The sequence below is a fragment of the Mustelus asterias genome, unplaced genomic scaffold, assembly GCF_964213995.1.
Source record: "Mustelus asterias unplaced genomic scaffold, sMusAst1.hap1.1 HAP1_SCAFFOLD_194, whole genome shotgun sequence".
Classification (NCBI taxonomy): Eukaryota; Metazoa; Chordata; class Chondrichthyes; order Carcharhiniformes; family Triakidae; genus Mustelus; species Mustelus asterias.
This window is the reverse complement of record NW_027590187.1, coordinates 441,998-467,906: the sequence shown is the minus strand read 5'-3', so window position 1 is coordinate 467,906 and position 25,909 is coordinate 441,998. Positions and strand designations below refer to the sequence as shown.

The 25,909-nt window shown below is 44.7% G+C and overlaps 2 protein-coding genes and 1 long non-coding RNA gene across 3 annotated transcripts in view; all 3 read left to right on the top strand.

The window, feature by feature from the left end:
• LOC144485434 (uncharacterized) overlaps positions 1-25,909 on the top strand; it is a 664,084-nt gene that overhangs the window by 198,198 nt on the left and 439,977 nt on the right. The window lies entirely within an intron of this gene.
• LOC144485420 (histone H2B 1/2-like) lies at positions 13,739-14,277 on the top strand. Its single transcript, XM_078203599.1, has one exon. It carries the CDS (start codon positions 13,739-13,741, stop codon positions 14,111-14,113), a length of 375 nt encoding a protein of 124 aa, XP_078059725.1. The 3' UTR covers positions 14,114-14,277.
• On the top strand, positions 15,265-15,654 carry LOC144485410 (histone H2A.J-like). The gene has a single exon (XM_078203593.1). The coding sequence runs from the start codon at positions 15,265-15,267 to the stop codon at positions 15,652-15,654; it is 390 nt and encodes a 129-aa protein (XP_078059719.1).

Sequence of the window (25,909 nt, the reverse complement as noted above, 5' to 3'; positions counted from 1 at the left end):
GTGAGACACAGACGGCCAGACAATGTCTCAGTGACAGAAATCCTTGTAAATTCCAGCTTTAGCCAGAAAGATTCTCTTGGAGAAACAGAAGCTGCAGTATCAGTTCTCACTGATACTGTGGAAGAGACACATTATGAATCCCACACTCAGGAACGGTGCTGCCTTTTGACAGAAGAGATGGGGAGAGGCAAAATAAACTGAATGGTCCAGTTCTAAACAGTGTGCAGGCTCAGAGGGAGTAGGTTCAGGAAGATATTTGAAAGTGAGACAGTTTAGGACAGTCGCTTGCAAAGTGGATGGGATCCTTGGCTTCACAAATGGAAGCACTGAGTATCCATTGGATCCCGCATAATCCACAGTGTAAAAGGAGGCCATTTGCCCATTGCATCTGCACTGACTCTCTGGAAGAACATCTTTCGCCCATGGCTAACCCTCTTACTCTACACATCTTGGGTCACTAAGGGGCAATATATCATGCCTAATCCATTTATTCTGCACATCTTTAGTCTATGGGAGGAAACTGGAGCACCTGGGGAAACCCATGCAGATACAGGGAGAATGTGCAAACTCCACACAGACAGTCAGCCATGGAGGAATTGAGCATGGTTCTCTGGCGCTGTGAAGAAGCAGCGCTAACCAGTGCCACTCTGCTGGTGTAACTTTAACAGTCCAATTCCTTTCTGAATGCCTCACTTGAAGCTGCATCACCACATTGTCAGACAATGCATCCCAGAGCTGAACTACTCACTGCGGGAAAGGGTTTTCTCATTGTGCTTCAATCACTAATGAAGGGTCAGTAAATTGGTCCACGGGGATGAAAGGGCTTCATATGATGTGACCCTTCGTAAACTGGGTCTGTATTCTCTGTGATTCACAAGCATGAGAGGCAAAACATTAAAACATACAAGATTCTGAAGGGGTTTGATTTTGTGGACATTGGGAGATTGCGGAAGCTGGCTCAGTGTAAGGATCAGATCATTTCGCACTGACATGAGAATAAATTTCTGCACTCATTGACCCAAGATGTGTAGAGTAATGATATTATGGCAGATGATGAAATTTGAATTCACTATGAATCTGCAATCAAAAATCTAATTGTCGCTTGTCATTGAACCCTATCTGGATTACTAATGTCCTCTAAGCAAGGAATTCTGCTGGGCCAGAGTGTGTTTGAATTGTCACGTCTAAAGGTAACAGAAGCATGGATGAGGGTTTCAGGGACGGGTGAGTTGAGGCATTCCAAACACTGTGTGATGTTACACAGCTGGAAATAGGTGATCTTGGTGAAGGAACAGATATGTGGTTGGAATCTTATTTCCGAGTCTGATGAGGTGCCAAGATTATGAGGGTTTGTTTCAAACTCGGACATTGACAGTGGGAGATGGACTCAGTGACTGAGAACATAATTTGTAGTGGAAACATTGGTCTTCCAAATATTTAATTGGGGGAATTCTCTGCTTAGCCAGTACTCGAGGTCGGAGAAGGAGTGTAATAACTTAATAACAGGGGATTGGTTGTGAGAGGTGATGGTGAGGTACAGCTGGGTGTTATCAGCAGACATGTGAAAACTAACACTGTGCTTTCAGATAATATCACTGAGGGGTAAGGTGTAGATGAAAAATAGGAAGGAGCCAAGGATATATCCTTGGGTGATTTCGGTGGTAACAGAACAGGATGGGAAGAGAAACCATTGCAGGTGATACTTTGCATATGACCAGAAAGATAAGAATGGAACCGGCCGAGTGCAGTCTTACCCAGCTGAACAATCCCTCCTCATCTCCTCATCCTTCTCAACCTACCCACACCTTTGACATGGTTGACTGCCCCATTATGCTCCAATACCTTCCCACTGTCAGGTCAGTGTGCACAGCAGGAGAAGATGTTAATGTACCTGACATCCTGGGAAAACTAATGATGGATGAAGGCCCACTCAGTAAACGAGTGGAGAGAAAGCTGGAGTTCTCAATCATCTTCATCTCGAGCGGCAGCTCCTCCCTCTCAATATGTGTGGTGAGATCAGGCCATTCTGCTCAGTCAGGAACACCCAGACTGACTGTAAGAGAGAGAGAGGCTGTAATTAGAACCAAACAATAAGGGAGATTCACTGACTCTCTGGAAGAACATCTTTTGCCCATGGCCCACCCCATTCCCCAGCACCAGATCCAGCAATGCTTTGTTCATAGTTTCTTGAGAATACTCTGGTCCAAGAAATTCTCTTGAACATATTTCAAAAATTCCCAGACAGATGAATGTATGAATTAGGAGCAGGTGTAGGTCACTTGGCCCCTTGAGCCTGCTCCACCATTCAGTATGATCATGACTGGTCTGATTGTAACTTCAAACCCACATCCTTACCTATCCCCGATAATCTTTCACCTCCTTGCTTCCTCGAAGCACCAGGGAGCCGGGTTCAATTCCAACCTTGGGTGACTGTCTGGAATTTGCACATTCTCCCTGTGTCAACATTTGTTCCTCTGGGTGCTTTTTCTGAGTGGCAGTCAGTGACTAGTGGGGTTCTGCAGGGATCAGTGCTAGGACCCCAACTGTTCACATTATATATTAATGATTTAGAAGAGGGAACTGAATGTATTATCTCCAAATTTGCAGATGATACGAAGTTGGGTGGGAGGGTAAGCTGTGAGGAGGATGCAGAGTTACTTCAGTGTGATTTGGACAAGCTGAGTGCATGGGCATCGCATGTCAGATGCACTATAATGTGGATAAATGTGAGGTTATCCACTTTGGTAGAAGGAATCGGAAAAAAGATTATTATTCATGAATGGCTGTAAATTTAGAGAGGTGGATATTCAATGAGAGCTTGGAGTCCTCATGCATCAGTTCCTGAAAGTAAGAGCGCAGGTACAGCAGGCAGTAAAGAAGGCAAATAGCATGTTGGCCTTAATAGCGAGAGGATTTGAGTACAGAGATAGGGATGTTTTGCTGCAATTGTGTAGGGCGTTGGTGAGGCCACACCTGGAGTATTGTGTGCACTTTTGGTGTCCTTATCTGAGGAAGGATGTCCTTGCTGTAGAGAGAGTACAATGAAGGTTTACTTGGCTGATTCCTGGGCTGGCAGGTCTGTCATATGATGAGAGACTAACTCGCTTAGAATTCAGAGAGACTAAGTCGGTTAGAAAGAATGTTCCAAATGGTGGGGGAGTCCAGAACTAGGGGTCTTGGTTGAGGATAAGGAGTAAAGCTTTCAGAACTTAGGTGAGGAGAAATTTCTTCACCCAGAGGGTGGTGAATGTGCGGAATTCACTACCACAGAATGTAATTGAGGCCAAAACGTTGTCTGGTTTCAAGAAGAAATGAGATATAGCTCTTGGTTCAAAGGGATCAAGGGATATGGGGGGAGGGGGGGGGGGATCAGGATATTGAATTCAATGATCAGAATGAATTGTGGAGCAGGCTCGATGGGCCGGATGGCCTCCTCCTGCTTCTGGTTTCTATGTTTTTACACTCCGGTTTCCTCTCACATTCCAAAGATGTGCAGGTTAGGTGGATTGACATGCCAATTTGCTTCTTTGTGTCCCAAGATGTGTAGGTTGAGGGGATTAGGAGGGTAAATGCATGGGGTTACAGGGATGTGGCAAGGAGTTGCCCTCAGAAAGATGCTCTGTTGGAAAATCAGTGCAAACCCGAGGGGCCAAATGGCCTCCATCTGCACTGTAGAGATTCTATGATTTTCTATCCACCTCTGCAATCAAAATATTGAAAGACTTTGCTTGCTTTGCCTTTTGAGGAAGGGAGTTCCATCGACGCACAACCCTCTGAGAGAAAATAATCTCGCCTCATCTGTGCCTTAAATGAATGTCCCTTTATTTTGAAACAGTGACCCCTTATTCTAGATTCTCCCACAAGAGGAAATATTCTCTCCACATCCATCCTGTCAAGACCACTCAGATCTGTAAAATTTCAATCAAGTCGATACTTACTCTTCTAAACTCTCATGCATGCAAACTTATCCCCTCCAACAATTCCTCATGAGAACCTGCTCCTTCCTGGTATTAATCCTGTAAACCTTCTCTGAACTCTGAACTTCTCTGTAGGGCGGCATGGTAGCACAGTTGTTAGCACTGCTGCTTCACAGCTCCAGGGACCTGGGTTCGATTCCCGGCTTGGGTCACTGTCTGTGTGGAGTTTGCACATTCTCCCCGTGTCTGCGTGGGTTTCCTCCGGGTGCTCCGGTTTCCTCCCACAGTCCAAAAATGTGCGGGTTAGGTTGATTGGCCATGCTAAAATTGTCCTTAGTGTCCTGAGATGCGTAGGTTCGAGGGATTAGTGGGTAAATATATGGGAGTAGGGCCTGGGTGGGATTGGGGTCGGTGCAGACTCGATGGGCTGAATGGCCTCTTTCTGTGCTGTAGGGTTTCTATGATTCTATGAACTGTTTCAAGCACATCGACATATTTAGCTGAAGCTAATAGAACAAAGAACAATACAGCACAGGAACAGGAACAGGCCCTTCGGCCCTCCAAGTCCGTGCCGTTCCCTGGTCCAAACTAGACCATTCTTTTGTATCCCTCCATTCCCACTCCGTTCATATGGCTCTCTAGATAAGTCTTAAATGTTCCCAGTATGTCTGCCTCCACCATCTTGCCTGGCAGCGCATTCCAGGCCCCCACCACCCTCTGTGTAAAATATGTCCTTCTGATATCTGCGTTAAACCTCCCCCCCCCTTCACCTTGAACCTATCACCCCTCGTGAACGTCACCACCGACCTGGGGAAAAGCTTCCCACCGTTCACCCGATCCATGCCTTTCATAATTTTATGAAGCATGTTATTTATTGGGAAAATTATTATATATTATATATTATCTTTATTTGTTCTAGCAAGAAGTTTCACAATACCAGGTTAAAGTCCATCTGTTTTCTTTGGGGAGCATGAGCTTTCAGAGCGCTGCTCCTTGTTAGAATGTAACCGGGGACAACTTTGATTGGCTGTAATGTGATCAATGGGAACAAGATGTAAGGGTCAGCTGACCCAGCAAAGCATGGAACCAATCACAGAGTGATGTAGCAGTCAGCTGATGAGCTGATTCACTATAAATAAGAATCTGTGTAGAATTGTCTGCGTGGGTTTCCTCCGGGTACTCCGGTTTCCTCCCACAGTCCAAAGATGTGCGGGTTAGGTTGATTGGCCATGCTAAAAATTGCCCTTAGTGTCTTTAGATGCGTAGGTTGGAGGGATTAGTGGGTAAATATGTAGGGATATGGGGGTAGGGCCTGGGTGGGATTGTGGTAAGTGCAGACTCGATGGGCCGAATGGCCTCTTTCTGTACTGTAGGGTTTCTATGATTTCTATGAATTGTGGGAGCTTGGAGTGGCCCAGGGTGAGGCCCCAAGTTTGGAGTAATGATGTTTCTTTATTAAACCCGTCCTTTGATTTATAAGATGGAGTAAGTTTTGTTGTATTTTCATGAGCTGCATTTTGAAGAGTTCCTTCTGAAGAAACACTCCTTCCTCAGGTGAGTGGAGAGTTGGATTCACAAACAGGGCATATATAGAAACATATAGAAACATGAGAAGCGCTCTGAAAGCTTGTGCTACCAAATAAACCTGTTCGACTTTAACCTGGTGTTGTGAGACTTCTTACTGTGCGCCCCCCCCAGTCCAATGCCAGCATCACGACATCAGATTTGTTCTAGTATAAGGTGTAAATTTTACATTGAAGACACGTCAGGTGAAGACAGCTGAGTGGAATGTGTGGTTTGTCTCATGTGGGGAGTCTTGGATGCTGCCAGTGTCTTGAATGACCAAATGTGCAGGAAGTGTTCCCAGCTGCAGAAACTGGACCTTGAGGAGCAGCTGGAGAGACTGTGATGCATTTGAGAGGCTGAGAGTTATGTGGACAGCACATTTAGAGAGATGGTCACAGCACAGCTCAAGGGACTAGAGGAAAGAAGGAAATGGGTGACCACTGAGCAGTCCAAGAAGAACAGGCATGTAGAATCATAGAATAGAATCATAGAATCCCTACAGTGCAGAAGGGGGCCATTCAGCCCACCGAGCCTGCACCAATAACAATCCTGCCCAGCCCCTATCCCCATAACCCCAGGTATTTACCCTGCCAATCTCTCTAACCTACACATCATGGGGCACTAAAGGGCAATTTAGCATGGTTAATCCACCTAACCTGCACATTTTTGGAGCACCCGGAGGAAACCCATGCATAAACGGGGAGAATGTGCAAACTCCACACAAACAGCCACCCAAGGCGGGAATTGAACCCGGGTCCCTCGTGCTGTGAGGCAGCAATGCAAACCACTTTGTCACCGTGCCACCCAAACAGGTACTGCAGGAGTCCCGTGGGGTCCTCGTCACTAACACATCTTCCATTTTGGATGCAGATGAGAGTGCGGTAGGCACCCCAGAGGAGTGCAGTCAGAGCCAAGATTCTGGCAAAACAAGCATCTTGCTTGTACAGGTGGGGAGGAAGAAGACAGGAAGAGCAATAGTGATAGGGGATTCATCAGTCAGTAGAGCAGACAGGCATTTCTGTGGCCAAGGATTTGACTTCAGGATGGTGTGTTATCTCCCTGGCCAATGTCAGGGATGTCACTGAATCGCTGCAGGACATCCTGAAAGAGGAGGGTGATAGGATAGAGGTTGTGATACATATAAAAGTAGCAGAAAGGAAGAAGGGCAGAAAGGAGGGAGAGTGATGGATAATACAGGAGAAGGAAGTAATACCATGTTGGATAGAAGGAGACTAACAAGTACTATGAAGAATGTCAAGACAGGTTTCCAATGTATGTAAACACACAGAGTGTGATAAATAAGGTTGATGAGCTTGAAGGACAAAGAGAAATGTGGGAATCTGGTGCAGAGGCAATGACAATAAGAGGGGGGCCATGCCTTACAAATTTGATGGAGTTTTTTGAGGAAGTGACAAAAACGATTGACGAAGGATGTCGAAGGATTGCCGTGGATATCGTCTATATGGATTTCAGTCAGGCATTTGACAAAGTCCCTCATGGCAGGATGGTTAAGGAGGTTAAGGCTCATGGGATACAAGGAGAGGTGGCTAGATGGATAGAAAACTGGCTTGGCCACAGGAGATAGAGGGTAGCAGTCGAAGGGTCTTTTTCCGGCTGGATGTCTGTGACCAGTGGTGCTCCGCAGGGCTCTGTACTGTGACCTCTGCTATTTGTGATATATATAACTGATTTGGAAGAAAGTGTAACTGGTGTTATCAGCAAGTTTGTGGATGACACGAAGATGGCTGGACTTGCGGATAGCGATGAACATTGTCGGACAATACAGCAGGATATAGATAGGCTGGAAAATTTGTTCGGAGAAATGGCAGATGGAATTTAATCCACATAAATATGAAGTGATGCATTTTGGAAGAACTAATGTAGGGGGGAGTTATACAATAAATGGCAGAGCCATCAAGAGTATAGACACACACAGAGGGACCGAGGTGTGCAAGTCCGCAAATCCTTGAAGGTGGCAGCACAGGTGGAGAAGGTGGTGAAGAAGGCATATGGTATGCTTGCCTTTATAGGACGGGGTATAGAGTATAAAAGCTGGAGTCTGATGTACAGAACGCTGGTTAGGCCACATTTGGAGTACTGCGTCCAGGTCTGGTCGCTGCACTATCAGAAGGACGTGGAGGCTTTAGAGAGAGTGCAGAGAAGGTTTCCCAGGATGTTGCCTGGTATGGAGGGTCTCAGCTATGAGGAGAGATTGGGTAGACTGGGCTTGTTCTCCCTGGAAAGACGGAGAATGAGGGGAGACCTAATAGAGGTGTACAAAATTATGAAGGGTATAGATAGGCTGAACAGTGGGAAGCTTTTTCCCAGGTTGGAGGTGACGATCACGAGGGGTCATGGGCTCAAGGTGAGAGGGGCGAGGTATAACTCAGATATCAGAGGGACGTTTTTTACACAGAGTGGTGGGGGCCTGGAATGCGCTGCCAAGTAGGGTGGTGGAGGCAGACACGCTGGCATCGTTTAAGACTTGCCTGGATAGTCACATGAGCAGTCTGGGATTGGAGGGATACAAATGAATGGTCTAGCTGGCCCAATGAGCGGCACAGGCTTGGAGGGCCGAATGGCCTGTTTCTTGTGCTGTACTGTTCTTTGTTCTTTGACAGAAATGTGCCTTAAAAAGAGTGAGGACTGGGTGCTGAATATTCAGGAATTGTGTTCAGAAAGAGATAGATAAGAGAAAAAGAGAGGTGGGATGACAATACTGACTAGGGAAGACATTGTAGTGTTGGAGAGTGGAGATGCCCTTGAGGTGACAAGGACACAATCCAGTTGTTTAAAATCTGAAATCAGTGTAAGGGGAACTATTGAGACAAATTGTGAGGGTTAAAATTAATCTCCATTTTCAGAGGCAAGGATTAATCAAGGATAGTCAGCATTGCTTTGTTAGGGAAAGATCATGTCTAACAAATTAGATTGAATGTTTTGGGGAGGTGTCGATCCTTGTAGATCAGGGCAGTGAGTTGATGTCATCCACATGGACTTCAGTAAGGCATTTGACAATGGGAGACTGGTCAAGAAGATATCAGCACATGGGATCCAGTATGATTTGGAAAATTGCATCAACAACTTTCGTAGTGACATAAAGCAGAGGGTGATGGTCACAGGTTGCATGTTCCTTTGTGTTCCAGCTTGTGTAGATTCAGTGGTTTGTGGGTTATTTGGATAGTGTGGGGGGGGAGGCGGGGTTGTGTGGGCAAATGTAAGATGCTGAGTCAGTGCAGACGAGATGGGATAAATATCCTCCTTCTCTACTATAGGGATGCAAAGAACAAAGAACAACACAGAACAGAAACTGACCCTTTAGCCCACCAAGTTTGTACAGACTCAGACGCCTCTCTGATCTTTGGAACAAGTTTGGTGAACCTTTGTTACACTTTCTATAACAAAATTATTATCCTTCCTAAGGTAAGGGGACCAAAACTGCACACAGTTCTCCAGGTGCAGTCTAACTAAGCTGCCAGACAATTAAAGTAAGACTTCACTTCTGCTGCGCTCAGAACCTTTTACAATAATGTCCAACATATCATTTGCCTTCATAATTGCCAACTGGACCTGCATGTTAACATCTAGAGTCCTTTTGTACATCTACATTTTCCTATCTTTTGTCTTATCAGGTATATATCACAGGAATAAAACAAATTCATTCACTCACAGATATAAAACACGGTGTCACCTTGATCACACATTAAGTAACAATTCTTCGCTCAGACAGACAAAAGATAATTGTACAATACTGAATAAATTACAATTAATTTCCTGATACTATATACAGGGATAAATATGTAAATGAATCCAAAAGTGCTCAATCTGAGTAAGACAGAAAGAGGTAACAGCAATTCCTTTGCTACAAACTGCAGGAATTACTTACCAGGTTATGTATCCAACTGTTGCCATTCACAGAATTACAAATTGAATACTCACACACAGCTGCTGAATATAAACAGGGACAGTCAAATGTACTGGAAATCTACATGAAAAAATAAATTGAAAGATGAACAAATATCAATACATTATGTATTTAGCATGTAGTGTTTATCACAATGTCTGAGATACATGTAAAGTTAAAGTACAGAAGTATCCCACACTTCAACGCAAGAGATAAATGGATAAAGATTGATTCCTACACCCACATGGATAACCAGAGAATCACAGATGTAAAATTAATCCTACTTTCTCAAACTCTCTCGAGACAGATGGAAGAACAAGGAATTCCAAAACATACTAGAGAATGACAACTACAGAATGATACCTACATTTGTTTTGAGAAACAGTGAAGCAAAATGATGTCCACTCTCACACAGTATCACAAGTAGCATCCATGGAATGAACCCTGCATTCACACACAGCACCACAGACAGACAGAAAAGCACACTCAGATGTTGTACCAGAGACCGATGCATACAGTATGATTCAGACACTTATACAGTTACTCAATGACACATGCCTGCTGAACCGAAATCAAACTCACATTCACTTCAAGACACAGGTGTGAGCAGAATTTACCCCATATTAACATACACAGTGGAGACTGATATAGTGCATGAGTCTCAAAATTATGTTCAGCCAATCTCACACATGCAAGCTGGCAATCAACAGACAAATACACATTTTGTTTCACATACTGTACCCAATACTTACAGGCACATAATTAATCGCATTCTGTACATGAAATAGAGAGATGCCATTTCAGTCCCAAACTCAGCCTCACTGATTTAGAATAGAATCCCTCCAGTGCAGAAGGATGTCATTTGACCCATCAAGTCTACACTGACTCAGCATTTTACCCAGGCCCTATCCCCATAACCCCACAAATTTACTATGGCTACATCCTCTAACGACACATCTTGGGATACCAAGGGGCAATTAACATGGCCAAGCCGAATAACCTGCACAACTTTGAATTGTGGGAGGAAACCAGTGCACTTGGAGAAAACCCATGCAGATAAGAACATAGAACATAGAACAGTACAGCACAGAACAGGCCCTTCGGCCCACGATGTTGTGCTGAGCTTTATCTGAAACCAAGATCAAGCTATCCCACTCCCTATCATCCTGGTGTGCTCCATGTGCCTATCCAATAACCGCTTAAGTGTTCCTAAAGTGTCTGACTCCACTATCACTGCAGGCAGTCCATTCCACACCCCAACTACTCTCTGCGTAAAGAACCTACCTCTGATATCCTTCCTGTATCTCCCACCACGAACCCTATAGTTATGCGCCATTGTAATAGCTCCATCCACCCGAGGAAATAGTCTTTGAACGTTCACTCTATCTATCCCCTTCATCATTTTATAAACCTCTATTAAGTCTCCCCTCAGCCTCCTCCGCTCCAGAGAGAACAGCCCTAGCTCCCTCAACCTTTCCTCATAAGACCTACCCTCCAAACCAGGCAGCATCCTGGTAAATCTCCTCTGCACTCTTTCCAACGCTTCCACATCCTTCTTAGAGTGAGGTGACCAGAACTGCACACAATATTCCAAATGTGGTCTCACCAAGGTCCTGTACAGTTGCAGCATAACCCCACGGCTCTTAAACTCCAACCCCCTGTTAATAAAAGCTAACACACTATAGGCCTTCTTCACAGCTCTATCCACTTGAGTGGCAACCTTTAGAGATCTGTGGATATGGACCCCAAGATCTCTCTGTTCCTCCACAGTCTTCAGAACCCTACCTTTGACCCTGTAATCCACATTTAAATTAGTCCTACCAAAATGAACCACCTCACATTTATCAGGGTTAAATTCCCTTTGCCATTTTTCAGCCCAGCTTTGCTTCCTATCTATGTCTCTTTGCAGCCTACAACAACCCCCCACCTCATCCACTACTCCACCAATCTTGGTGTCATCAGCAAATTCACTGATCCACCCTTCAGCCCCCTCCTCTAAGTCATTAATAAAAATCACAAAGAGATGAGGACCAAGCACTGATCCCTGCGGCACTCCGCTAGCAACCTGCCTCCAATCCAAAAATTTTCCATCCACCACCACCCTCTGTCTTCGATCAGACAGCCAGTTACCTATCCAATCGGCCAACTTTCCCTCTATCCCACACCTCCTCACTTTCATCATAAGCCGACCGTGGGGGACCTTATCAAACGCCTTACTAAAATCCATGTATATGACGTCAACTGGCCTACCTTCATCAACACGCTTAGTTACCTGCTCAAAAAATTCTATCAAATTTGTGAGGCACGACTTGCCATTCACGAATCCGTGCTGACTATCCCGGATTAATCCGCATCTTTCTAAATGGTCGTAAATCCCATCCCTAAGGACCTTTTCCATCAATTTACCAACCACCGAAGGAAGACTAACCGGTCTATAATTACCAGGGTCATTTCTATTCCATTTCTTAAACAGAGGAACAACATTCGCCATTCTCCAGTCCTCTGGCCCCATCCCTGTGGACAGCGAGGACCCAAAGATCAAAGCCAAAGGCTCTGCAATCTCATCCCTTGCCTCCCAAAGAATCCTAGGATACATTTAATCAGGCCCAGGGGACTTAACGACCTTCAGTTTATTCAAAACTGCCAGGACATCCTCCCTCCGAACATCTCAGGGGAGAATATGCAAACTCCACAAAGACAGGCGTCCGAGGCCGGAAACGAACCTGGGTCCATGGCATTGTGAGGCAGCTGTCTAACCATTGTGTCGCCTGTTCTTGCAGTGTACTTCACAAATGGTGCACACTGTGTGTGAATGGTTGAGGGAGTAAATGCTGAAGCTGATGAATGGTTTGCAAGTGAAACCACAAACTTGATTTGTTTCTGAGATTCTTTGGTGTTGTTGGAGGTGCACTGACCAGTGAGTGGAGAGTATTCCATCCCTTACCTAAATGTGGAATTCAATTGTGGAATGCCTTTTGGAAAATAGGAGGTCAGTCACTAGCTATGGACATGCTCTGTTCTATTTTTAAAGCCACAGTCATATTGTGACAGGGTACAAGAAATACCGTTAATTATCGTTAATTACAGTCACAGAATGATGACCATGCTAAAGCATAATTAGAAGATACGAAATTGGAGCAAGAGTAGGCCATTCGGCTCTTCAAGTCCACATTGCCATACAGTGAGATCATGACTGATTTTCCACTTCAACACCATTTTCCTGAACTATCCCCGTAACCCTTGGTGTTTTTGACATGTAGAAATCTATCAATCTCACTCTTGAACATATTTAATGATTAAATCTCCTCATATCTCTGCGCATTGCATTCTATCTGCAAAAATTGTTGCCCATTCGCTCAGCCTCTTCAAATACACACAAAGAGTCTTTGCCTCCTTTTCACAACTCACACATCCACCTTGTTTGTGACAGCTACCAATTTGGAAATATTACCTTTAATCCCAAATCATTGATACACAGATTGGAAATAGCAGTGGCCCAAACACTGATCCTTGTGGTAGCCCACTTGTCATAGCCTGCTAACTTGAAAATGACCCATTTGTTCCTACTCTCAGTTCTCTGTCCATCAGCTCGTTCTCAGTCTATTCCAGGATATTCTCTCCCCCAGCCCCCTCCTCCCCAGCCCCCTCCACCCCCCCAGCCCCCTCCACCCCCCAGCCCCCTCCACCCCCCCCAGCCCCCTCCACCCCCCCAGCCCCCTCCTCCCCCAAGCCCCCAGCCCCCTCCCCCCCCCCCAACCACCCCCCCCCCCCATTCCACGTGCTCTCATTTTCTTTATTTGCCTCTGGTGTGGAACCGTATCAAGGCTTGTCGCCAGTAATATCCAATTCTGATTCCACTTCTTCTTGCAGTCAGCTTTTTGTTTTAGCAACAATGTCAATGTGGCTGTTGCTCATCAAACTTATTCCCCTTCCACACGCCCAGATATTGTACACTGCCAGCTCCCGGTGATCGGCGGAAGTAAAGCAGAGGAAGGGGAAATGTATGAACAGTTTCAGCAGTCTGATAGAGTGATGTGGGATTAGCAGCAGAGAGAATGCGCTGGTGCGGCAGAGGGAGTGAGAGAGTCAGGGGGTTGGGTGGATCGGGGCGGACAAGGGGAAAGGACGGATTGACAACAGACTGGTTGCTGCCCAAATCCACAAACGATGTGTTTGTGTATCTGAACTAACCAATCAGAGAGAGAGCGTTACCAATTGACATCACTGTGAATGAGCCAATGGGGAACGGGGCTTTCAGCCATCCTTTATTAGCATAGGCCTCTGCTTTGGTCTATAAAAGAGGAGTTCCGAGCGCGACTCAGTGATTCTGTGTCTGAAATTAACTGTGAGGATGGTTGATGAGAAGAAAGCAGCTCCTAAGAAGGGGGCGAAGAAAGTGATTAAGAAACCGGTAGTAAAGGGCGGCAAGAAGCGGCGAAAGTCGAGGAAGGAGAGTTACTCCATCTACATCTACAAAGTGATGAAGCAGGTTCACCCTGACACCGGCATGTCCTCCAAGGCCATGAGCATCATGAACTCGTTCGTGAACGATATTTTCGAGCGCATCGCGGGTGAGGCTTCCCGCCTGGCCCATTACAACAAGCGCAGCACCATCAGCTCCCGGGAGATCCAGACCGCCGTGCGCCTGCTGCTGCCCGGGGAACTGGCCAAGCACGCCGTGTCGGAAGGGACAAAGGCGGTGACCAAGTACACCAGCTCCAAGTAAAACCCCCCATGGACTGAATAACATCCCAAACACAACGGCTCTTTTAAGAGCCACTCACAATCTCCCTGAAAAAGCTGTATCATCCATTTAGTTTCAATTAATCTTTCACTCTGAAGCGTCTCGAACAATCTAATTGTTGTTTTTACTGTTGATCAATGATAGGTACTGAGTAATGCAAGTTGATCGCCCAGCGTCTGATTAATAATGTTTCATTAATTAATTAATTGGTTTCCGTACGCCTCTGCACTTAGATCTCAGAGGCCCGTTTCCCCGACTTGAGAGAGGGAGAGAGAGCTAATGGAGCAAATGTGTCAGCTTCCAATTCTGTTCCAGTTTGGTCTTGATAATCGATCAGTTTATTCCCTATCAGCCCCGGTTGTGCAGGAACCTCAGTCTCGGCACTGGTCAATTTACACCGAAAATGTTCACTCCCCTCTTGATTCTCACGAATATGGAGAACATCCCGTCCGTTTACAGAACGATGTCAATGAGACTTTCTGGCGGCGAGTTCGAGTTTTAAAAAGGGCCGAGATTAACGCCGAATGGATCCAGGATTCTAAAAGCAAATCTGCAACTTGGGATAAAATGTGAAATGGTGCAAACACAGACTGATGTTTTAAACACTTTGTTGTTCGACAGTTAATTATTGAGAGATTTTATTTGAAATGTATTTCTTGTTTTATAAATGCATCTGCGAACTTTTCAAAAATGAATCGTGAAAATTTTGTTATTTTCGACTTATTTTCCGAAAAACCCAGGCTGAAAATCAGAACCTGCCAGATACAGGTTAACAATAGACTGGGGAAGGAGAGAAAGGGAGATTCTTACATTGCTCAAAATTAATTAACCATTACCTATTCGTATAATTTTCGAAACTCTTGTTCTTTCCGCTTTGGCGGCTTTTACAGTTTGAAATGAAATCGGTTGGAATCTGAGATTTTGGCGCCGTTATTTTCCGCCCTCACTCCGTGGGCTCTCCGGATTGGTGAGTTAAGCAGATTTCTGATTGGTCATATGAACAAGATGCTGAGAGGCAGCAACAAAGTGACCAATCAGCAATGTCCGCACCTCCATTCCTCCCGGAGCTATAAGAGAAGCGAAAGGGAGTTGGTTTCAGCATTCTTTGTGAAAGTGTTTGTGAGATTGTGCAGATGTCTGGAAGAGGAAAGAGCGGCGGGAAAGCTCGGGCCAAGGCCAAGTCTCGCTCCTCCCGGGCTGGACTGCAGTTCCCGGTGGGCGGTGTTCACAGGCACCTGAGAAAGGGCAACTGTGCTGAGCGTGTGGGTGCCGGAGCCCCGGTCTATCTGGCTGCTGTGCTCGAGTATCTGACCGCTGAAATCCTGGAGCTGGCCGGGAACGCGGCCCGGGACAACAAGAAGACCCGCATCATCCCCAGACACCTGCAGCTGGCCGTCCGCAACGACGAGGAGCTCAACAAGCTGCTGGGAGGAGTGACCATCGCTCAGGGCGGGGTGCTGCCCAATATCCAGGCCGTGCTGCTGCCCAAGAAAACTTCTGCGGCCTCGTCCAAGAGCAAGTGAAGCGACCATTCTTTAATCTGATGAACCCAAAGGCTCTTTTCAGAGCCACTCACTTTTTCTGGAAAAGGGCGATCTATTGTTTGCCCCTCAGATGCTGCGCTGCTATTCACAGTCCAGCTGTTTCCCGCTTTGTTTTATCAATCCGGAGTTCCCCCTGTGTACGATAGTAAATAGACCCCATCAGTCTCGCAGCAGATAGAGGAATTCATCAGGCGAATACACCATCCACATTACGATAGTATTGTCACAGGCAGTATTTTAATGCATGCAAGTTGCTGTTTTTTATTAATAGTTGATATCTGGAACTCGGGTTCTGATTTCAGTTAATCAACAATTTCATCATTTGCGCCGTTTTTTGTGCAGCAAATAACCATCTGTGCAAACTAAGACTTTATTCCATTCTTACACAGATTGTTACAGGTACAGAGAGGATTTGAAGTCTATCTTCCTCCACTTAGTGCGTTAGACTCGATCTCTGTCCCTTTTCTCTCAAGCCCATTCAGATTTAACACATAAACTCACAGGTTCGGTGAAAGGGCTGCTTCCTGGCAGCAGGGAGTCAGAGATGGAGTTATTGTCACGGTGGATTGATCTGTTTCTGATTTGTTTACTGATGTTTTCAGTTCCCTCTCTATATTGAGCTCAAGTGAATAATTGAACGACATGGTGTCAGAATCAAGGTTTTTATAAATCCTTCAGTTTGCTTCATACCGAGTCTATCCCGGTGCATTATCGACAACAAGGAAGAATTTCGCAGTTGGAGAATGATATATTTTCCTCTGTCGGATGATCTGGGCGTCGCTCCCGGAACAGAGTAAAGGCGGGAATGAAGAGGTTATTCTCGGGCTGATCTGTTTCTTCCGCAGTTTTCCCAGAGGACGGAATCAGAGATTTCTGCACACACAGGACCTGAGTCCATTGCAGCGCTTTAAGATCTGCCTCCCCCCGGCGCTCCCTATTCTCCAGACACAAAGCTGCCTGTTCCACCGGCGGGATCGGGCCGGGGATTCTTTCCGCACTTCCCATTGTAACAGTCCCGGCCGCTTTCAGGGGAGAGGATCAGAAATCAACCGTTTCCCTCTGTCCCTGTGAAGCCTGTGTGAAGGGGTTGGTTGGTGATCTCTCTGTTTCTGCTTTTCCACTGATCTGAGATTTGCTCCGTTTTAAATTGCGGAACGGGGTCTGATTACCGCGGGTTCTCGATAAGAGATTGAGAAGTTCAAACTGTTCCTAAAATAGCGCCAGGATTCTGTGGAGGAAAATACAATAAACAGATTATAAAGTGTGAGATTGAAGTAGTTTCCTGAACATTCAGGCGTTCGGTTATTTTGTATTTTTCCTGCACTGAAATTGGCGGGCTTTTCCAATTTGAAAATGTGAACCAATCAAAACCTCCCATTTCTTCTCCCTGATCCTCCCATTGGTTACGAATCTGATTGAAATGTGAGTGACCAATCAGAGCTCGAGTCTGGCTGCAGCCTCACAAACCGCTCACAATGATTATTAATAGAGATTAAACTGACGGAATCTGTATCTTCTCTCTCACCTGTACTTGAATTTTAAAATATACTTTGTTTCCACAGACAAATTATTGAAGGAACGTGAATAAATGTGATGTCTCCTCCACGCAAGTTACAGGGAAGTGAGTCGCCGGCTCCTTCTCACGTTGTCTCTGACGGAGCTCAGACAGTAAGAAGTCTCACAACACCAGGTTAAAGTCCAACAGGTTTATTTGGCAGCACAAGCTTTTGGAGTCTCAGGCTCCTTCAGGTGAGTGAGAAGCTGTGTTCACAAACAGGGCGCATACAGGCACAAACTCAATTTACAAGATAATGGTAAGAATGCGAGTCTTTACAGGTAATCAAGTCTTAAAATTACAGACAGTGTAAGTGGAGAGAGGGCCAAGCACTGGTTAAAGAGGTGTGTATTGTCTCCAGCCAGGACAGTTATTGATATTTTGCCCAGACAAGTTGTGGGGGTTACAGATAGTGTGACATGATCCCAAGGTCCCGGTTGAGGCCGTCCTCATGTGTGCGGAACTTGGCTATCAGTTTCTGTTCAGTGATTCTGCGTTGTCATGTGTCGTGAAGGCCACCTTGGAGAACGCTTACTCGAAGATCAGAGGTTGAATGCCCATGACTGCTGAAGTGTACCCCGACAGGAAGGAAGCACTCCTGCCTGGCGATTGTTGAGCGGTGTTCATTCATCCGTTGTCATCGTGTCTGCATAGTCTCTCCAATGTGCCATGCCTTGGGACATCCTTTCCTGCAGCGTGTCAGGTAGACAACATTGGCCAACTCGCAAGAATATGTACCGTGTACGTGGTGGATGGTGTTCTCATGTGAGATGGTGGCATCAGTGTCAATGATCCGGCACATTTACCGAGGTTGCTGTGGCAGGGTTGTGTGGTGTCGTGGTCAATGTTCTCCTGAATGCTGGGTAATTTGCTGCAGACAATGGTCTGTTTGAGGTTATGCGATTGTTTGAAGGCGAGAAGTGAGGGTGTGGGGATGGCCTTGGCGAGATGTTCGTCTTCATTCTTGACATGTTGAAGGCTCCGGAGAAGATGTCGTAGCTTCTCCGCTCTGGGGAAATATTGGACAATGAAGGGTACTCTGTCTATCATGTCCTGTGTTTGTCTTCTGTGGCACATCGGAACTGTCGGTCAATGAGTCGAGCACCATATCCTGTTGTTATGAGGGCATCTGTCAGCGTCTGTAGGTGTCTGTTGCAATACTCCTCATCTGAGCAGATCCTGTGTATACAGAGGGCTTGTCCACAGAGGACGGCTTCTTTAACGTGTATAGGATGGAAGCTGGAGAAGTGGAGCATCATGAGGTTATCCATGTGCTTGCGGTACAGTGAAGTGCTGAGGTGACCGTCCTTGATGGAGATGCGTATGTCCAAGAATGCAACCAATTCCAGACACACAGACATCTTATTAGTTCAACGGTCTCAGAGAGCAGAAATAGTTGCAGACACATTTTCAATCCATCAATCAAACAGAGCAGGAGAGACAGACATTTTTGTCCATGTGACTCTAAATATCCTACCAGGATGGCCGAGTGGTTAAGCGGTTGGACTTAAGATCCAATGGACTTCTGTCCGTGTGCATTTGAACCGCACTCCAATTAAATGGACTTTTAACACTACATTCTGCACCCTCTCCTTTTCTTCTGCTCTATGTGCTGTATGAACTGTCTGCTTTGTCTGTATAGCACGCAAGAAAACAATACTTTTCACTGTATACCAATGCGTGTGACAATAATAAATCAAATCAAACCCAGTACCATTGATAGTGGGATCCATAAATCCAAGTCCAAATTGACTCCTGCCATCAGATCATCACAGTGTCAATCCCACAATAGAGCAGCCTTAGCTCCAAATTAAATATATGATAAAACTGACACATGGAATCTAATTAAAAGTTACACAATGAACATTAATAATGAACTCTGAGATTCGACTTAAATACATCACGCAAATCAGGGGTTTTGAATTGACTGTACTAATGGCCACAGTGAATATTCACAAATACATTTGATACAAATCCAAATCTGAAATACATTCTCAGATTGAGGTATGATTTGATTTATTATCGTCACATGTATTAGTAAATAGTGAAAAGTATTGTTTCTTGCGTGCTATACAGACAAAGCATACCATTCACAGAGAAGGATAGGAGAGAGTGCAGAATGCAGTGTTACAGTCATAGCTAGGGTGCTGAGGCCATCTTCACCGCCCCATATGGAACAGTGTGAGTGAGAGGAAACAGAGAGTAGTGGTTCATGGTTGTGTTTCAGACTGGAGGAAGGTTTCTAGTGGAGTTCCCCAGGGCTCGGTTTTAGGAGCTCTGCTCTTCCTGATATATATTAATGACACACACCTTGGTGTACAGGACTCAAGCTCAACATTTCCATACGCCACCAATCTTGGAGGCATTGGCAACTGTGAGGAGGAAAGTGGGAAACTTCAATAAGACACGGGCAGCTTGGTGGAATGGGAGTGGTACAGTGGTTAGCACTGCTGCCTCACTGCGCCAGGGACCCGGGTTCGATTCCTGGCTTAGGTCACTGTCGATGCGAAGTCTACACAATCTCCCCATGTCTGCATAGGTTTCCTCTGGTCATTGGTCATGCTAAATGCTCTCTCAGTGTACCCAAACAGGCGCCAGAGTGCAGTGACTAGAGAGTTGTCAGTGTAACTTCATTGCAGTGTTAATGTAAGCCCTACTTGTGACACAAATAAATAAACTTTACAAGTGGCACTGGGGAATGTTCCAGCACAGATTGCCCTGTGGCTGTGCCTGGGCAAGTCAGTGTCCTGGATAGAGCACTTCCGGGGCACAGAGCATTGTTTTTATTAATTCATGTGATGTGGGCATCACTGGCTTGTTAGGCCATTTCAGAGGGCACTTAAGAGTCAACCACATTGCTGTGTGTCTGGAGTCACATGTAGGCCAGAACAGTAAATTTGGGCAGATTTGCTTGCCTAAAGGAGCATCAGTAAATGAAGTCGGTTGTCATGACGTGGTCATCATTAGACCTTAATTCCAGATTTTTTTTTAGTTCAAATTGCACTCTCTGCTGTGGTAAAATTTGCTCCCATTGCATTACACTGGATCACTAGTCCAGTGACAATAGCACTACACCATTACCTCCCCATGTGCGAACTGCGGCCGCCATGAGTGGATATTAGGAAGTGTTTTATCTCATGCTGATTGTCAGTGAGCTGAAACATCAACTCTGTTTCTCTCTTTGCAGATGCTACCTGACCTGTTGTGTATTCCAGAATTTTCACCTTGTTTCAAAATTCCAGTGGCCACATGATTTTACCAGTGAATTATTGTAGCTGTTGCTCAGAGAAATGAGGCCAGAAATGGACGAAGAATCCATTTGAACCAGGGTGGATATTGGTTGTGAAAATTGGTGTCTCACTTTCTGTGAAGGTATGTTCTTGTTGGCTGGCTTTGAACTGGAGTGTTGATGGAGGAAAAGCTGATGGGTTTAACCCTGAGTACATTTGAGACCAGTCGGGCCCAAACATTTCTCATCAAGGTGTCCTGTACAGTAACAGAGACTGACAGAGACATTGCACACTCATATAAAATTAGTAATGGAAAGGGAATCAGTTCTGCACTCATATGCAGTGTCAAACGTAAGTTAATTCCACACTGAAATACTGAAACAGAGACTAAGAGAGTTAGTTCCACATTGACATCAAATCAGAACATATGAAGCAGGAGTAGCAGAAGGCAATTTGTTCTTTCGGGTTGCCCCACCATTCAGTAAGATCATGGTTGATGTGATTATGGCCTCAACTCCATTTTATTGCCTGCCCTATAACCCTTGTCTCTCTCGTAGATCAAAATTCTTCCTAAATTAGGATGGAATCTAATCAATGCCAAAAATTAAGGACACTTTGAGAGGAGAAATTCCTTCTCATCTCCATCTTAAGTGGGGCATACTTTATTTTTAAACTGTGTCCTGTAGTTCCAATTTTGCCCATAAATGGAAACATTCCTCTCAACATCTACCCTGTCCAGTCTCCTCAGATTCTTCAATATGATCATCTCTCATTCTTCTCAACTTCTATGATATTAGCTTAACTTGATTAAACTTTCCTCATAAGATGACTCCTTCATCTTAGCAATCAACCAAGTGAATCTTCATTGCCTACAATACAAGTGTTTCCCTCTTTAAATCAGAGAAAGCATATAAACGTGTAGACTCAGCAATGCCATGTATTTGCAGCAACATTTCCCTACTTTTATACTCCACATATGTACTTATAATTACAGTTAGATCCTCTGTACTGTAACATTCTGCTGTCTCTTCCTCTAATTAAATAATGTTCTGCCTTCCAATTCTTCCCACTGAAGTGGAAAGCCTCACTCTTTCCTACATTGGATCCTACCTGCCCGATTTGTGTCCACTCACTTAACCTCTCTATATCCCCTTGCAGACTTTTTGTGGCCTCCTCACAACCTGCTTTCCCACTTACCTATATATTGCCTGAAAATCTGGTGTTGATCTGTCCCTTCATCTGGGTCATTAGTGTAGATTGTAAATAGCTGAGAACCCAGCACTGATCCCTGTAGCTCTCTACTAGCAGCAGTTTGCTAAGCTGACAGTGACCCACTTCCATACAGTAACAGAGACTGACAGTTAATTGCATACATTATTAATAGATAGCTAGGGAGTTATTTCCACTATCACACAGTAACAGATTGAGAGAGAGTTAATTCCACATTCACACTCAGTAATAGTTTGAGAGGGAGTTAATTACACATACACAGTAATTGGTTGAGAGAGTGTCAATTTCACACTCTCACACTGTAACATATTGAGAGAGAGTTACATCCACACTCTCACACAGTAATAGATTGAGAGAGAGTTCTTCTATCCTCACACACAACAATACAATGAGAGACAGTAAATTCCACGCTCGCACGCAGTGCAATAGATTGAGAGAGAGTCAATTCCACACTGACACACAGTAATAGATTGAGAGTTAATTCCACACTGAAACACAGTAATAGTTTGAGAGAGAGTTAATTACACATTCACACAGTGATAGATTGAGAGATTATTCATTGCACACTCGCACACAGTAATAGATTGAGAGAGATAATTCCACACTCTCTCACAATTCAATTCAGAGGGTGTTAATTCCAGACACACACACTAACAGATTGAGACGGTTAATTCCACACTATCACATAGTAATAGATTGAGAGAGAGTTAATTCCACACACTCTCAGGAATAGATTGAGAGGGAGTTAATTCCACACTCATGCATAGTAATAGATGGGAGTTAATTCCACCCTCTCACACAGTAATAGATTGAGAGAGAATTAATTCCACACTCACACTCAGTAATCGATTGAGAGAGAGTTAATTCCACACACTCTGAGGAATAGATTGAGAGGGAGTTAATTCCACACTCATGCATAGTAATAGATGGGAGTTAATTCCACCCTCTCACACAGTAATAGATTGAGAGAGTATTATTTGCACACTCGCACTCAGTAATAGATTGAGAGAGAGTTAATTCCACCCTCTCACACAGTAATAGATTGAGAGAGAATTAATTCCACACTCACACTCAGTAATCGATTGAGAGAGAGTTAATTCCAGACACTCTCAGGAATAGATTGAGAGGGAGTTAATTCCACACTCGCACCTCATAATAGATGTGAGTTAATTCCACCCTCTCACACAGTAATAGATTGAGAGAGTATTATTTGCACATTTGCACTCAGTAATAGATTGAGAGATAGTTAATTCCACACTCACACTCAGTAATAGATTGTGAGAGAGTTAATTCCACACTGACAGAGCAATAGATTGAGAGAGAGTTAATTCCAAAATCACACAGTGATAGATTGCGAGAGAGTTAATTCAATGGTAGCACAGTGGTTAGCACTGCTGCTTCACAGCTCCAGGGTCCCAGGTTCGATTCCCAGCTCGGGTCACTGTCTGTGTGGAGTTTGCACATTCTCCTCGTGTCTGCGTGGGTTTCCTCCGGGTGCTCCGGTTTCCTCCCACAGTCCAAAGATGTGCAAGTTAGGTTGATTGGCCAGGTTAAAAATTGCCCCTTAGAGTCCAGAGATGTGTAGGTTAGAGGGATTAGCAGGTAAAATATGTGGGGGTAGGGCCTGGGTGGGATTGTGGTCGGTGCAGACTCGATGGGCCGAATGGCCTCCTTCTGCACTGTAGGGTTTCTATGATTTCTATGATTTCACACACAGCAATAGATTGAGAGAGCTACTTCCACAATCACACAGAGGAATAGATTGAGAGAGAGTTAATTCCACACACATGCACACACAGTAATAGGATAGAGTTAATTCCACACTCACATACAATAATAGATTGAGAGAGTTAATTCTGCACAGTAATCGGTAAAGTATTAGAAGAGAGTCATTTCCACACTCACACACAGTAATAGAGTGAGAGAGTTAATTCTACACACACACTAATATATTGAGAGAGTTAATTCGACACTCAGACACAGTAATAGACTGACAGAGGGTTAATTACACACACACACACCTTAATAGATTGAGAGAGAATTAATTCTACACACAGTAACAGATTGAGAGAGTGATAATTCTGCACTCTCACATAGTAATAGATTGTCAGAGAGTTACTGCCACACTCTCACATAGTAATAGATTGAGAGAGAGTTTCTGCCACACTGACACACAGTAGTAGATTGAGACAATTATAATTGCCGCTCTCACACACTAATGGATTGAGAGAGTCAACTCCACACACACACACAGTAATAGATTGAGAGAGAGTTAGTTCCACACACACCACACACACACTCACACAGTAATAGATTGAGAGTTAGTTCCACACACACACATACACACACACACACTCACACAGTAATATATTGTCAGCTCGTTAATTCCACACACTCTCACACAGTAATAGATTGAGAGAGAGTTAGTTCCACATACACACACACACAGTAATATATTGTCAGCTAGATAATTCAACACACTCTCACACAGTAATAGATTGAGAGGGAGAGTTAATTCCACACTCTCTCACAGTAATAGACTGAGAGAGAGAGAGTTAACCACACACTAATAGATTGTCAGTGTTACTTGCACACTCTCTCACAGTAATAGATTAAGATAAAGTTAATTCCACACCGACACACAGCAACTGATTGAGAGAAAGTTAATTCCACACCCACACACACTGTTAGATTGAGAGAGTTTTAATTCCACACACACAGACAGTAATAGATTGTTAGAAGGTTAATTCCACCCAAACACAGCACTAGATTAAGATAGAGTTAATTACACACTGAGACACAGTAATAGATTGAAAGAGAGTTAATTCCACACTCTCATACTAATAGATTGAGAGTTAATTCCACACCCATACAGTAATAGATTGAGAGAGTTGATTCTTCACGCACACACGCTGATAGATTGAGAGAGTATTCATTGCACACTTACACTGCTTCTAACGTGTTTACATCTTTCTTTCGATAAGGGGACCAATACTGTATACAACCCTCCAGATGTGGTCTTACCTCGTCTTGTTCAAGTGAAGCATCAATTCCCGACAATTCCTCACATTAAGCAATAACATTCTATTTGCATTCCTAATTATTTGCTGCACATCTATATTAGCCTTTTCTGATTCATGGACTAGGAACCCAGAACCAGAGGGTTTTCACACACAGAGTTGTGAGTGTCTGGAACGAGCTGCCAGAGGCAGTCGTAGAGGTGGGTATAATTTTGTCTTTTAAAAAGCATTTAGACAGTTACATGGGTAAGATTGGTATAAATTGGAATTGTAGGGCATTGGGGCGGCACGGTAGCACAGTGGTTAGCACTGCTGCTTCACAGCTCCAGGGACCTGGTTCGATTCCTGGCTTGGGTCACTGTCTGTGTGGAGTTTGCACATTCTCCTCGTGTCTGCATGGGTTTCCTCTGGGTGCTCCGGTTTCCTCCCACAGTCCAATGATGTGCAGGTTAGGCTGATTGGCCATGCTAAAATTGCCGCTTCGTGTGCAAAAGGCAGAACAGTGGGGATGAGAAAAATATCAGCTATGCTTCATTGGCAGAGCAGACTCAAGCGGCCGAGTGGCCATATTCTTATATCTTATGGTCTAAATTATCCCTGAAATGTCTCACTCTCATTTTATGGTGAGGTTCCCCCATTTAGAGCTAACATAGAACAGTACAGCACAGAACAGACCCTTCAGCCCACGATGTTGTGCCGAGCTTTATCTGAAACCAAGATCAAGCTATCCCACTCCCCATCATCCTGGTGTGCTCCATGTGCCTATCCAATAACCGCTTAAATGTTCCTAAAGTGTCTGACTCCACTATCACTGCAGGCAGTCCATTCCACACCCCAACCACTCTCTGCGTAAAGAACCTACCTCTGATATCCTTCCTGTATCTCCCACCACGAACCCTATAGTTATGCCCCATTGTAATAGCTCCATCCACCCGAGGAAATAGTCTTTGAACGTTCACTCTATCTATCCCCTTCATCATTTTATAAACCTCTATTAAGTCTCCACTCAGCCTCCTCCGCTCCAGAGAGAACAGCCCGAGCTCCCACAACCTTTCCTCATAAGACCTACCCTCCAAACCAGGCAGCATCCTGGTAAATCTCCTCTGCACTCTTTCCAGCGCTTCCACATCCTTCTTATAGTGAGGTGACCAGAACTGCACACAATACTCCAAATGTGGTCTCACCAAGGTCCTGTACAG